This window comes from Mustela lutreola, chromosome 17 (assembly GCF_030435805.1).
Source record: "Mustela lutreola isolate mMusLut2 chromosome 17, mMusLut2.pri, whole genome shotgun sequence".
Lineage (NCBI taxonomy): Eukaryota > Metazoa > Chordata > Mammalia > Carnivora > Mustelidae > Mustela > Mustela lutreola.
In genome coordinates, this window is record NC_081306.1 from 11865671 (window position 1) to 11881744 (window position 16074).

Sequence of the window (16074 nt, forward strand, 5' to 3'; positions counted from 1 at the left end):
TTTCCTAAATCTGGACTGGCTGGTTTTCCATCCCAACCTGGTCTTTTTAACTAAAAAGGTCCAGTTTATTAAAAAACACAGAGTTGACTGCCACTCATGAGGTGACTTCAACATCTAAAGGGAGACCAGAATATTCTTAAAAGCCAGTTTGGGGGTGTCTGTGTGGCTCAGTGGGTTAAGCCTCTGCCTTCAGCTCAGGTCATGATCCCAGGGTCCTGGGATCAAGCTTCGCATCAGGCTCTCTGCTCAGCAGGGAGCCTGTTTCCTCCTCTCTCTCTCTCTGCCTGCCTCTCTGCCTACCTCTGATCTCTCTCTGTCAAATAAATTAAAATTAAAAAAAAAAAAAGCCAGTTTGGAGGGGCGCCTGGGTGGTTCATTTGGTTGAGTGTCTGTCTCTTGATTGTGGCTCAGGTCATGACCTCAGAGTGGTGAGATCGAGCCCTGATTCAGACTCCACGCTCCATGGGGAGTCTGCCATGGACTGTGCTCTCTCAAAAATAAAGAAATAAGTCTTAAAAAAATAACAAAAAACAAAAGAGGGGTGCTTGGGTGGCTCTGTGGGTTAAAGCTTCTGCCTTCGGCTCAGGTCATGATCCCAGGATCTTGGGATGGAGCCCTGCATCGGGCTCTCTGCTCAGTGGGGAGCCTGCTTCCTCCTCTCTCTCTCTCTGCCTACTTGTGATCTCTCTCTCTCTGTCTCTGTAAAATAAATAAATAAAATGTTAAAAAAAATAAACAAACAAAAGACAACTTGAAGTTGACTATAATAGACATGAACAGGTTGATCGGGCTTTTGTGGGAAAGCCTGAGTTTTGTACCAGTCAGCAGGTTCTGACAATCTAACTTACTGCCTGGTGGAGATTTCCAGCAAGTGCTCTAGCGTCTTGCCAAAAGTTAGGGGTTTGTTTCTCTCAGTCCCCTTCAGGTTGTTCTCACTGGGCTAGTTCCATCCAGTGTTTGGCCTTTTCCTCACCGACAAGCCTGTGAACTAATAGATACAAATCTTGAGAAAGCAGGTTGGTACGAGTGAGTAACTATGCTAAAATTCTTCTGTAAACTTATGGGGGTCCTCAGTCACTTTGCGAAACTCTTCCACTGAGGCCCACAATTCGGCTATAGTCCAGGTGATGTGGTGAGCGAAGGCAAAGGAAAAAATTAAATGCCCTTCCTTCCTTCAGTCCATGGACACGTCCTTCAAACAGGCCGAGTGAACTTTCTCTGAGTATTCAGCTGCCTTGATGTTACTCCTTTGCTCAGGACAAAATCCAATCTTAGCTTACCATTATCCCAATCCCTTTATCTCTACTCCCCCCAAGATCTATGTTAGCAATCATCCTCCAAGCACATGGCCCAGTGATAGATATCTGGAGGGACTGGTGACTGAGGGTTTACTAAACAGTAGAAAATGACCTTTCCCCAACAATAGCTAGCCCCTTCAAGGTCCTGGAAATCTTGCTTCCAGAATTCCTTAGAAACTTACACTCTCCCTAACCCTCTGCCAACTTGAAAGTATAGAATTGCCCATTCCTCATAACCCCAGAGCCACTCTTTCTTCCCATGGGTCCTGTCCCTTCGGTTTAATAAAATCACCTTTTTGCATGAAGACATCTCAAGAATGCTTTCTTGGCCATCGGCGCTGAACCCCAGCATCTTATCTAAGGAACATAAGAAAACTGAGGCTTCTTTAGAACCTCAGAAAACTTTAAAGAAGTAGATTTTAATAGGTTCAGAAGAGGAGGGAGCAGAGAGAAAGTCTGAGGAACAGGTAGCTTTGGCAGGAAAATGGTGCTGAAATTGGGGTCTGAGCCCCAGGTGGCTGTGTTGTTTCTAGAAATAAGAAAGTAGGGTAAGGAGGGTATGTGCTATGGTGAGTGCTGTGAAGTGTGCAAACCTGGCGATTCACAGACCTGTACCCCTGGGGCTAATAATACATTATATGTTTATAAAAAAAATAAAATTTAATAAAAAAATAAAAAGAAAAAAATAATAAGAGTAGTAGTAATAATAATGATAGACTTTCCATTCAGGTTTTTTCTTTTCTCTTTTTTTTCTTCCTTTTAAAAATGTTTTCAGGGGACGCCTGGGTGGCTCAGTCAGTTAAGCGTCTGCCTTCAGCTCAGGTCATGATCCCATGTCCTGGAAACAAGTCCCACGTTGGGCTCCTTGCTCAGTGGGGAGCCTGCTTCTCCCTGTCCCTGTCTGTTCCCCCTACTTGTGCTCTCTCTGTCTCTCTGACAAATAAATAAAACCTAAAAAAAGAAAAGAGAAGAAAAACAAAAATAAAAAAAAAATTTTCAGGAGCCAAGGCTTTCTAATTTAATTTTGAGTAAAATAAGTATGGTGAGATGGAAAGTTCTCCATAATGAGGTTCTAAATTACTTCTGGTTCAGTTAGTCTACTTAGTTGTAGATGTGTATGTGGAAGGACCGTAGTTTAAACAGGCTGGAGTTTCGGTGGGGGGGGGGCAGGAATCCCATTTCTTAGAGATTTTTCTCTAAAGCAAAAAGGAAAAATCCCTACACAGCCATGTCAACAGGAACAGCCTGGTTCCAAGAAGAAATCAGAACAAAGGCCAGCATGGTTCTGTTGGAACAGTCCGGTTCCAAATAGGACTTGGACCAAAGGGCAAACAGTCACTCTCAAAGTAAAAACAAACAAACAAGAAAACCCAAAGCCTTAAAATAGATCTTGAAATCCAGGAGAAAGGTATGGAGCTTGAAATGCAGGAGAAAAGTTACCTTCAATCTGCAGGGCTGGACAGAAAGCAGTGAGCCCAGGAGAGTCTGAGGGTAGCGGTACCTGTTTGCTCACCAGCTTCTGAATTTGTTGGGGGTCTTGTCTACGGCCATACCACCCTGAACGCGCCCGATCTCGTCTGAATTTGTTGGGGGTCTTCTCTGGATCCCACTTCTGATCACCAAGTAATGTTAACCTTAAAAATGAGGCTGTCAGTGATGTTACTGGCAGTTACGATGGGTTTATTCAGGAAGAGCAGAGAATTGCATCCAGGATAAGCAAGCTATGGCAAAACCATCGGAACTCTAACAAAAGAGAGGAATATGTTCCACGGAGGAGAAGAAGGAAGTTGGGAGGCATTGTTTCGAATGAAATCCATTAGAAAGAAGCAAGAGATCAGGGTCGTGACAGGTTCTCACTGGCTGGGTTGCAGGTCTTTCTTGTAGGAGATGCAATATACATCTTTCCTGGTGGGGCCAGTAACTGACAACGCTTTCCTCTTAGGATTCTTCTGGTAGGGATCTATAATTGACAAATCTTCCTATAACTGACTCTGGCTGGTAGGGCTCCCTCTACCAGCCTCCCCTTCTAGCATCCCAAGCCCACCTTAGTGAGCTATCCCTTTATTACTTTTCATAGTTCTAAGTCTAAATAGTTAAGGAAACTGGGGCCAGCATGGGTAACAGGTCTTTCAGCTAGGCAAGGACATTGTGTGAGCAAAGAAGGATTAAAATTCTCTGGCATGTTAAAGAAGCTGCCAGTGGACCAGTGTAGTGGATGTGGGTGTCTGTGTATCTGGGGACAGAGACACACAAGTGGAAAGAGGAGGCTAGGATGGCTTCAGTGGCCAAAGAGTTTAGGACATGATAGGGAGGGTAGCATTTTGTCAGCAGAGGGGAATCACAGAAGGGCCCTAGGCAAGGGGGCAATAACATGTATAGTTTTAGAATCCCCTGTTAGGTAGACTGAAGACAGCATCGGTCACCAAGGTACCAGTTAGTTAAGATGTATGCAATATTTCAGCATTAGGAGCGAGAATGGAGACAGCAGCAGTAGTGGGGTATAGAATTAGTGCCTGCCCCCCCCCAAAAAAAAAGTGTTAAGAAGGTAAATTTCCTAAGGAAAGTCTGTGGGAGGTTTCACTGATGAATCATAGCCAGAAACTTAGAAAACACTGTCCTATGGTCCTCTCCAGCCCAATGGCTTTAAGGGTCTGAAGTTTTATACAGTATGTCCTTTATGTCTTTGTGTTATTGAAGTACAATGAGCATACAATGTTATACTGGTTTCAGGTATACAATATTTTGATTCAACAATTCTATACGTTACTCAGGGCTCACCTCAGTAAGTGTAATTGCCAACTGTTACCATGCAACGTTAATACAATATTGGCCATATTCCCTATGTTGTATTTTTCACCTCTGTGACTTGTTTTGTAACTGGAGGTTTCTACCTCTTAATCACCTCTGTTCTGCAACCACACACACACACACACACACACACACACACGCCCACCTCCTCACCGCCCCTTTGGCCACCACCAGTTTGTTCTCTGTATTTGAAAGTCTGTTCTGTTTCTTTTTTTAGATTGCACACACACGTGTGTGTTCTTTAAATCACAGGCTTGAATCCTCTGTGAAGTCGGGGACCAACAGCCTATCTTGCTCACCAGCGTATTCCCACGAAGGATCCCGAAACAGGTTTTAAAATAGTTGTTACAGATCAAAGATTAAGCAGTGTGTCCTTTGACTAATAGAATTAAAGTTCGTTATTAGACGTGAGAAGAAAATTTAAGTTGCTTTTTCTGATACAAACAAGTTTTTTTTAAGGTGGCTCAGTGGGTTAAGCATCTACCTTTAGCTCAGGTCAAGATCCCAGGGTCCTGGGATCAAGTCTCTCATTTGGCTCCCTGCTCAGTGGGGAGTCTGCTTCTCACTATGCCCCTCCCCGACTCACGATCTCTCTCTTTCTCAAATAAATAAATAAAGGGGGAAAAAAAAAGGTTTAAAAGAAGACCAGGGGCACCTGGGTGGCTTAGTTAGTATGAGTGTATGACTCTTAATTTTGGTTAAGGTCATGATCTCAGAGTGGTGATACCAAGTCCTGCCTGGGGTTGGGGGATGTCCACACTCAGTGGGGAGCCTGCTTGAGATACACGCTCACCCTCTCTCTCTACTCCTTTCCCCACTCACACTCGTGCTCTCTCTGATAAATAAATCATCTTTTAAAAAAAAATAAAAGAAGTCCACATCAGAAGTTTTATGAACTGCTAAAAGCTTAATAGCATTTGAGGAGATTTTTAAATTATTCCAGCTGAACAAGGCTTAGAATAAAATACACCTGCATTTTTCAGTGTTGTTTAGTCATAAGATATTTTTGAGTAAGTACTCAAAAAAAGTTACTATTTTTTGAAAGAAATGCTTACCTTACTTACCTGACGGTGAAAAGTAGTTCTTATGCAAGAACAGAGAACAAAGCTTTTTAAGCCCAAGAACACAACGACCAGTGGATTCTTAAAAAAGCAATGTCATCGGGGCACCTGGGTGGCTCAGTCAGTTAAGCCTCTGACTTTGGCTCAGGTCATGATCTCAGGGCCCTGGATCGAAACCCCACCTGGGGTTCCCTGCTCAGTGGGGAATCTGTTTCTCCCTCTCCCTCTGCCTCCCCCCACCTCAAATAAATAAATAAAACCTTAAAAAAAAAAAACCAACAACAATACCCAATGTCACAACAGCTCCTTTATAGGCTGCATGATCTTGATTAGAAAATGATGACAACAGTTTCTCAAAGGAAGCCACTTTCACGCTTCAGTTTTTTGAAGTTTTTTTAACTTCACTCATTCTTTTTTAAATGTGGAAAAATACATATAACATAACACTTACCATTTTAACTATTTTCCTCAGCTTTTTTGCAACGTAATCGGCACATAACATTGTGTGAGTTCCAGGGTTCGAGGTGTCTGATACGCTAATTTGATTCACTTATGAATTGCAAAAAAAATGATTCCCACCATAGAGTTCGGTAATATCTCCGTCACATTACAAAATTGCCATTTCCTTTTCGTGGTGAGAACACTTAAGGTTTATTCTCTTAGCAAATTTCAAGTACATAATACGGGATATATTTTTTTTTTAAATTTTCCAAATTATTTATTTATTTATAAAGTAGGTTCCACACCCAGTGGGGAGCCCAATACCAGGCTTGAACACATGACCCTGAGATCAAGACCTGAGCTGAGATCAAGAGTCACAGGCATGGGGCGCCTGGGTGGCTCAGTGGGGTAAGCCTCTGCCTTCAGCTCAGGTCATGATCTCAGGGTCCTGGGGTCAAGCCCCATCCTGGGATCGAGCCCCATCCTGGAATCGAGCCCCACATCGGGCTCTCTGCTCAACAGGGAGCCTACTTCCCCCCTCTCTCTCTGCTTGCCTCTCTGCCTACTTGTGATCTCTCTCTCTGTGTCCAAAAAAAAAAAAAGAAAAGAAAGAGTCCCAGCCTTAACCATCTGAACCACCCAGATGTCCCTAATACAGGACTATTAAGGAAAATCACCATGCTGGGTGTTAGATCCCCAGAACTTACTTGTCTAATAACTGAAAGTTTGTACCCTTTGACCAACATCTCTCCATCTCCTCTCTCCCCACACCACTCCCTCATCCTCTGGTGACCGCTGTTTTACTATTCTTATGAGTTCAGCTTTTTTAGACCACTAACACTGTATGTGATATCATACAGCATTTGTCTTTCTCTGGCAAAATGCCTTCAAGGCCCATCCCCGTTGAGTTAAATGGCACGATTTCCTTTTTGCTCATGTCACAGCTGAATAATATTACAGTATGTATATGTGTAACTCTTTTATTTCTGAGTTGAGTCTTCTCTCTCTTTTTTTAATCTAGATAAAAGTTTGTCCATTTTGTTCATCTTTAAAAAAATGCTCTCAGTTTCGCTGACCTGTTTGATTATTTTTCTGGTTTCTATTTCATATATTTTCTGTTCTGATCTTTGTTATTTTCTACCTTCTGCTAACTTTGGGCTTACTTTCTTCTTTTTCCAGTTCCTTGAGGTGTCAGTTTATGTGGTTGATTTGAGATCTTTCTTTCATTCTTAATGTTGAGTTTCTCTCTATAAAGGTCCCTCTTAGAACTACCCCTTCAGCATCCCATAGGTGTTGCTGGTATGTTGCATTTCCATTTTTGGTTTGCTTCTCTTTGACTTCTTCTTTGACCCATAGTTTGTTTGGGATGGTGTTGTTTTATTTCCATATATTTGTGAATTGTCAAAGTTTTCTTCTGTTGATTTTAAGTTTTTATGCTAGAGTATTTGGAAAAGGCACTTGATATGATTTTCATCTTTTTACATTTGCTAAAACTTGTTTTGTGACCTATGGTATGAGTTCACCAGGGGAATGTTCTATACTATACGCTTGTGAGAAGAACATGTGTTCGGGTGCTTTTGGATGGAACGTTCTGTATCTATCTGTTAGGTCCATTAGATCCATTTGCTCTATGGTGTAATTCAGGTCCTGTCTTTCCTATTTTTTTTTTTTTTTTTAGATTTTACTAATTTTTTAAAAAGATTTTATTTATTTATTTGACAGACAGAGATCACAAGTAGGCAGAGAGGCAGGCAGAGAGAGAGGGGAAGCAGGCTCCCCGCTGAGTAGAGAGCCCGATGCGGGGCTCGATCCCAGGACGCTGGGATCATGACCTAAGCCGAAGGCAGAGGCTTTAACCCACTGAGCCACCCAGGTGCCCCTACTAATTTATTTTATTTTTAAGTAATCTTTACATCCAAAAAAGAGCTTGGACTCACAACCCTGAGGTTAACAGTCCCAAGCTCTACCACTGAGTAGAGGCTTGTTTTGTTATATAGTACATGAGCTAGGACTGATGGGATGGGGTAGCTTTCGTGGGTAACCACCATGCTGATCAGCAGTGGATGGTCACTCTGAAGGCCAGGGATTGGCCACCCACCCATCAGCTCCCAACCCCACATTCTGATCCTGACACAGAAAAAGACATCGAAGAGTGCCCTGGCCACCGTGTCCACTGCATAGCCCATCACAAAGCCCATGTTCATGAGGTCGAAGCAGCTGGACTGGGACTGTCTGTAGTGCCCTGTGGTGACCTGCATCTCATTGGAAGCTTTGGTCACTCAGTTCTCAGGTCCTCTGTTTCCTTATTCGATGATCTATCCATTGTAGAAAGTGGAGTACTGAAGTCTCCTATTATGGTGGCATTGTCTAGTTCTTCCTTCAGATCTATTAGTATTTGCTTAATATATTTAGGTGTTCCTCTGCTGGGTGCCTACATATTCACACTTGTTATATCTTCTGGATGGATTGACCCCTTTATCATTACATGATGAACTTCTTGGTATCAAACCATATTGGGCTGAAAGTCTGTTTTGTCTGACATAAAGGGTAGCTACCCCTGCTCTCTTTTGGTTTCCACTTGCGTAGAGTATCTGCTTTGCATTCCTTCACTTTGAGTGGAAGCGTGTCCTTGGAGCTGAAGTGAATCTCTTGTAGGCAGCAGATCGCTGGTTTTTCTGTTTTTAAACATTCAGTCATCCTGTGTCTTTTGATTAGAGAATTTAGTTCATTTACATTTAAATTGGGGGTGCCTGGATGTCTCAGTCAGTTAAACGTCTGTTCTATATGAATCGTTGCTTTTGTGATTTATTCCACAGAAGGACCGCCTGGATCTGCATGGACAAAGGCAGGGTAAGGAATATTGTTTGTGAGACTCGTGTTATGTAAAGACCCTTGAGAGTCTGGTTGATTGAAATATGCTCTCTGGCCTCCAGGTCAGAACTGGCCCTCCTGTTCTGGACACTGAGAGCTACAAACCTTGTCTCATATCCCCCCCTCCTCCAGGCTGGGCTGACCCCCTAGAATGGAATTCAGGACGGGAGGTAGACACACATAGCCGAGGCTCCTTGAATATGTAGAGACATGATAACATAGAAATGCAGCTTGCTCCAAACTGCAGGTAGATGAACAAATGTTTAGTTTCAAACCCTATCATTTACCCTATCAATATGGCCATTATGGGGATGGTCATTTGGAAGGCTCACCTTAGGGGAAGGCTCCATCCAGACCTCCAGGACTCCAGCCTGCCTGTCTCCAGGGGGTTCTCCAGCTAATGAGGCTGGATTTTTTTTTTTTAACTCTTTGGGGTTTCTTTCTTTTTTATAATTATTTTTATTAACATATAATGTTAATATATTATTTTTATTTTATTAACATATAATATAATGTATTATTTGCCCCAGGGGTACAGGCATGTGAATCCTCAGGTTTACACATTTCACAGCACTCACCAAAGCTCATACCCTCCCCAATGTCCATAACCAAACCACCCTCTCCCTACCCCCCCCCACTCCAGCAACCCTCAGTTTGTAACAGTCTCTTATGGTGTGTTTAAGTACTCAATTTGATGTAATTTTGCTGTATTCTCTCAATTTGAGGCAATTTAGGCAATTTTATTGCCTAAAATTACCCTCATCTATGTGTAGATTCCTTTCCTCTTTTGTTTCTATTAGGTTTCTATAACAATACAGTTTTCTTTCCTTTTCAAAACCTAAACACAGCCATTGTGAATCTTTTGTTCAGAACAACATCAGACTCTTGGTTTTGGCTCAGGTCATGATCCCCCTGATCCAAGATCGAGATCCTGCTATGAGATCAAGCCCCATGCTGGTATCTGCACTCAGTAGTGAGCCTGCTGGAAGTTTCTTTCCCTCTGCTCCTCTCCCCACATGTGCGTACTCTCTGTCTCAGATAAATAAATCTTAAAAAAAATAATTATGATAGGTATCGACTTATTCTTATCATTTTGTTAATAGTTTTCTGGATGTTTTGCAGTTCCCTTAATCCTTTCTTCCTTTCTTTCTGCATACCTTTGTGAACTGATGATTTTCCATACTGGTATGATTTAATTCCCTTCTCTTTATCTTTTGTGAATCTACCATAGGTTTCCGCCTTGTGGTTACTGTAAGGCTTACATATAATATTATAGAGATATAAACATCTACTGTACCCTAACAATTTAACTTTGACTGCATACAAAAATTCTATCCTTTTACTTATCTCTTTTTATTCTTTTTAAGATCTTATTTATTTATTTGAGATAGAGAGTGAGAAGCAGGCTCACTATAGAGCAAGGAGCCCAATGAGGGGCTCAATCCCAGGACCATGGGATCATGACCAAAGCCAAAGGCAGATGCTTAACCAACAGAGCCATTCAGGCACTCCTCCCCTTTTATGTTTTTGATGTCATAATTGACCTGTTTTTATTCTGTGTATTCACTAACGAATTATGGTAGCTACAGCTCTTTTTAATACTCGTGTTAACTTTTACACTAGACTTAAGTGGATTATACTCCACCACATTACAGTATTCAAGTCTTTTGAACTGACTAAATACATACCTTTCCCATGTGTATGTTTTCATTTTCATCATTTTTACCCATTTTCATCATCATCATTCATTTTCATTTTGCATTTTCATCATATATTTTGTATATTTTCATGTTACTAATTAGTGTCTTTTCATTTCAGTGTGGAGAACTCATGTCAGTGTGTTGTGTGTGTTTTTTTTTTTTTTAAGTTTATCTATTTAAGTAATCTCTACACCTAATGTGGGACTTGAACTCACAGCCCCTAGATCAAGAGTCACATGCATCTACCAACTGAGTCAGCCCCTCTGGGAGTCTTCATCTCTCCTTCATTTCCAAAAAAATGACTTTGCCAAATGACTTTCAGCACTCTGACCGTATTATCCCATTCTCTCCTAACTTGTAAGGTTTCTGCTGAAAAATTACCAATACTCTATCTGTGGAAGTTCCCTTGTAAGTTACAGGCTTTTATTTCTCACTTGCTGCTTTTAAGATGGTTTTGATATTTGATAGCTTTATTATAGTGTGTCGTTAAGAGGATCTTTTAAAAAATATTTTATTTATTTTTTTATTTGTTTGTGTATTTGAGAGAGAGGGCATGAGCAGGGCAGAGCAGCAGAGGGAGAGAGAGAAAAACTCAAGCAGACTCCATGCTCAGTCCAATGAGATCCATCTCATGATCTAGAGACCGTGATCTGAGCTGAAATGAAGAGTTGGATGCCTAACCAACTGAGCCACCCAGGCACCCCTTGAAGGAGATCTCTTAAGTGATTTTGTTTGGTGACCTATGAGCTTCATGAATGTGGAAATCCAAATCTCCCCAACAGAGTTAAGAAGTTCTCAACCATTTTTTCTTCGAATAAATTTTCTGTCTCTTTCTCCCTCTCTTCTTCAAGGACCCCAACAATTCACAAAGTGTTAATTTCTTCTCTTTTTCTTTTCTTTTTTAAGATTTTATTTGTTTATTAGACAGAGAGAGAGATCACAAGTAGGCAGAGGCAGGCAGAGAGAGAGGGGAAAACAGGCTCCCTGCTGAGCAGAGAGCCTGATGCAGGGCTCAATTCCAGGACCCTGAGATCATGACCCAAGGTGAAGACAGAGGCTCAATCCACTGAGCCACCCAGGTGCCCCTCATTTTTCTTTCTTTTTTTTAAAGGCTACTCAACAGGGACGCCTGGGTGGCTCAGTGGGTTAAGCCGCTGCCTTCGGCTCAGGTCATGATCTCAGGGTCCTGGGATCGAGCCCCGCGTCGGGCTCTCTGCTCAGCAGGGAGCCTGCTTCCCTCTCTCTCTCTCTCTGCCTGCCTCTCCATCTACTTGTGATTTCTCTCTGTAAAATAAATAAATAAAATCTTTAAAAAAAAAAAAAAAAAATAAAGGCTACTCAACACAAAATGGTAATTTTGATGGTATCCTGTAGACCACAAATGATTTCTTCACTCCTTTTCCTTCTTTTCCTTTGTTCTCTTCCAACTGGATAGTTTCTAAGTCTGTGTCTTCTATCTTATAGATTCCTCTGCTTGATCCAACTGCTTTGGTGGTTCTCTATTGCATGTTTCATTTCTTTCACTGTTTTCTTCAGCTTTACAATTCCTGTTTGGTTCTTTTTCACGATTTCTATCTTTTTGTTAAACTTCTCACTTTGTTCATATATTGTTTTCCACATTTTGTTGAATTTTCTTTTTGTGTTTCCTTGAAGCTCGTTGGGTTTCCTCAAAACAGCTATTTGAACTCAAATTAGGTAAATCGAAGATCTCCATATCTTTAGGTTTGGTTACTGAAAGATTACTGTGATCCTTGGGTGGTGTCACAGTACCTTGATTTTCCAGGTTCTCTGAAGTTTTGTATTGCTATTTCTGCTTTTTTTAAAATGTAAGATTTCATTTATTTATTTCACACACACACACACACACACAGAGAGAGAGAGAGAGAGAGAGAGAGAAAGAGAACTTCAAGCCAACAGATGCTCCTTTCTACTCAAGGAGATTCGTGTATGTTGTCTGCCTTGGATTCAGCTGCCTCTACCTTTCATAACTCCAAAATAGAAATTCCCCAACGGACCAACGTTGACCCACAAGCCGGGGGAGCAGTAGGCAGAGAGAGAGGGAAAAGTAGTCTTCCCACTGAATAGAGACCCTAACATGGGGCTTGATCCCAGGACCCCTGGATCATGACCTGAGCTGAAGGCAGACATTTAACTGACTGAGCCATGCAGGCACCCTGCCATCTTTGCTTTTGAAGTAACAGTCACCTTCTCCAGTTTTTTACAGAAGCCTTTTGGAAAGAGGTACCCTCTGTCAGCCCAGCTAGAGATTCTGAGACTGCCTTAGACCTTACATGGATACACCTTCTCCATGCTTCTTGCTCCTTCTGCTTATGGCAAATTCTTAAACCTCTCTGCTTTTTCTGGATGCTGCAATGCACCAGTCTGAGTTCTGAGAGCCTCTCTTTCATTTTTCCAAAGGTGGTGCTAAAGCTTTATAGCAGGGGGATACCACAAACTAAAGTTGTAGTCTCTCCCTGGTCCACAGATTCAGGCCAGCTTTCTGTGTGTGTTTGGTAGCTCTCTAACAAAGTCTGCTCTTGCTGCTACTGTCAGAACCACACACAGGGAGAAGACCATGGGGTTGGGGGCAGGGAGGCAGACAGCACCTGGGTCTGTTTGCCTATCATTTGATGTACAGTTGGGCAAGACTGCTCCTTGGTCCCTTGGCTTATGGTCCTGGATCTCACAAGTCTTCCAGTGCCACTTTGTGCATGGATGAAGGCCAAATTTTTGTTGTTGGGCATAAGGACATTTGTGCCACAGTGTTGCTGACATCACCTACCCCGTTTTAGCTACTTCTAAATGTACAACTCAGTAACATTTAGTATATTCACACTGTTGTAGAACCATCTACCACCATCATCTCTGGAACTTCTCTATCTTCTGAAACACAAAGTGTATATTTATTAAACGCTAGCTCCCAATCATCCCTTTCCCCCAGCACCTTGTCACCACTATTATACCTTCTATCTCTATGAATTTGACTAGTCGAGGTCCTTCATAAAAGAGGAATCATACAATATGTGCCCTGTTGTCTCTGTCTTCTATTTTTTATTTATTTATGTTTTATTTTCCCCCCATAAAGGTGTGTATTTATTTTTACTTAAAAAATTTTCCTCCAAAAGATGTTTTAATTAAAGCCCAGGAACAGGGGCACCTGGGTGGCTCAGTGGGTTAAGCCGCTGCCTTCGGCTCAGGTCATGATCTCAGGGTCCTGGGATCGAGTCCCGCATCGGGCTCTCTGCTCAGCAGGGAGCCTGCTTCCCTTCCTCTCTCTCTGCCTGCCTCTCCGTCTACTTGTGATTTCTCTCTGTCAAATAAATAAATAAAAAATCTTAAAAAAAAATAAAAAAAAATAAAAAAATAAAAAAAATAAAGCCCAGGGACAGGACCCATGGGCAGAAAGGGCTGCACTGGAATTGTGCTGAGCGACCGATCATAATCTTTTAAGTTGGGAGGTAGTAATAAAGGACGTTTGCAAAAGATTTTTCCTGTGTTAGACAAAACTTGCAGGATCCTGGAGGTCTGGCCATTGTCGAGCTAAGGTTGCTTTTTGCCTCTAGCAGCGTGTTAACATTAAGGCAGCTGTGAGGTCCTTGAGGAATGTCATTCTCTTCCTATCTCAGGTCTTTATCAATGGGCTGCAAGTAAGGAAATTTATCTACATTTCTTTTGCCTTTGTTCTCCTCCTCATTTCCCCCATGAACAATTTTGACCACCTCGTGCCAAGCCTCCTTCACGTTGGCCATAACTTCAAGCCAACAGATGCTCCTTTCTACTCAAGGAGATTCGTGTATGTTGTCTGCCTTGGATTCAGCTGCCTCTACCTTTCATAACTCCAAAATAGAAATTCCCCAATGAACCAACGTTGACCCAGAGGTAGGGACATCTCTACGCCCCTGTTCACCAGGAATAAGTTACAGAAGGTAAGACCTTCCACCTTCAGCAACCTTCAAGACTTCAGTGTCTGTTTACTTTCAGTTAGCGCCCATGTTCTTTTAGGTTCATCCATGTTGTAGTACATGACAGAATTTTATTCCCTCTTAAGCTCATCCTTTCCAATGTATGGACATCCTGTGGGGTAACCTGATGGTGCAGAGGCCAGCTGCACAGGTTGGGGGGAGAATTCACCCAAGACAGGACAAAGGAGATAGAAGTCTGTTGACTACTCCACAAGGGAGATGCAGGCAAGACAGGAGAGGATGAGACTATGGGCCACAAGGCAGGGGTGGGGGCTGTGGTTGAAGGCAGAAGGTGAGGAGGGATGGGAATGTATGGAATTTTCCTCTTTTGGTAACTGTGTCCATGGGTCAGCCAGGGCTCATTTTTTGAGGTGAGTTACCTACTGGGCATGATGTATTCATGTGGGGTGGGAGGGGCATGTCACCTTGGGCCCTTCTATCCCACACAGGTTTCCATTGTTCAAGTTGGTTTCCTAAGAGCGGCCTCTGCCTGTACCACATTTTGTTTATCCATTCATCAGCTGATGGACATTTGGGCTGTTTCTTCCTTTTGGCTACCATCTTTATTCTTGACTGTCAGTCCAAGAATCTGAAATTGGCACCGGAGTGCAAGTCTAAGTCACCCTCCCTGTTAGTGATGTCGGAAAGATGTTAGAGTTTGAAGCTGATGGCCAAGGAAGAATCCTTGAGATGTCTTTGGTGCAAAAAGGTGGTTTTATCAAAGCAGGGGGACAGGACCTGTGCACTGAAGGACCTGCCCTGGGGTCATGAGGAGTGGCCCATTTTATACTTTCAAGTTGGCAGGGGGTTAGGGATAGTTTAAGTCTGTAAGGAGTTTTGGAAGCAAGGTTTCTAGGATCTTGAGGGGGTTAGCTATGTTTGGGAAAAAGTCATTTATTACCATCTAATAAAATTGGAATAATGAGACCCTTCCTATCAGTAAATCATATGCTTGAGAATGATTGCCAAAATAGATCTTAAGGGTAGAGATAAAGGAAGTCTCCAAAGGAATTTTTGTATGTTAAGGTAGACTTACAGGATCCTGGGGGTTGGGCTAAGACTGCTTCTTGCCCTTAGCAAAGTATTAACATCTAGGCAGCTGAGTTCCTAGAGGAATGTCACTCTGCCTGTTTCAAGGACTTGTGAATGGGCTGTAGATAGTCAGGAAATTTAATACATTTTTCTTCTGCCTTTGTTTCCCATATCATTAGTATCATTTGAGTGAAGTACTAGCTATCTGAAAATAAACGAATTCTAGCCTCCTACAACGATCTTTAAGAAAATGATAGCTGAAGACCCATGTAGAGTGTACCATTTGAACTTAAAAATACATTTTTTTCCTTGTTATTGGTATTGGTTCATTTCTATGTCATAAACAGTTTCTCTACTGAACTTCTTTTTAATTATTGTTTTTTAAGATTTTATTTGAGAGAATGAGAGAGAGAGAGCATGAGAAGGGGGAGGGTCAGAGGGAGAAGCAGACTCCCTGCTGAGCGGGGAGCCCAATACGGGACTTGATCCCGGGACTCCAAGTCCTTGACCTGAGTGGAAGGCAGTCACTTAACCAACTGAGCCACCCAGGTGCCCTTGCACTTTTTAAAAAAGATTTTATTTATTTACTTGAGATTGAGCAAGACAGTGAGTAAGCAAGAGCTGGGGTGGGGTAGAAGGACAAACAGATACTTTGCTGAGCAGATACCCCAACGTGGGGCTTGATTCCAGGATGCTGGATCACGACCTGAGCAGAAGGCAAATGCTCAAGTGACTCAGGCACCCCACTAAGCAAACTGAACTTTTCCCTCCTTTTCTTTAAGACATTTAGTTCTTTAGGGGTACCTGGGTGACTCAGTCAAGTGTTCAATTCTTGGTTTCAGCCCTGGTCATGGTCAGGTTGGAGATGGAGGTCCACATTGGGCTATGTACTCAGTGGAGA

General features: G+C 42.3%; 1 protein-coding gene across 1 annotated transcript in view; it reads right to left on the minus strand.

The window, feature by feature from the left end:
* The window catches only part of LOC131820033 (uncharacterized), a 29103-nt gene extending 21237 nt beyond the window's left edge, over positions 1-7866 (minus strand). The window contains exon 1 of the mRNA XM_059155515.1: positions 7727-7866. Within this exon, the coding sequence (XP_059011498.1) occupies positions 7727-7866 (140 nt within the window). The remainder of the gene's footprint in view (positions 1-7726) is intronic.
* Positions 7867-16074: the final 8208 nt, after the last annotated feature.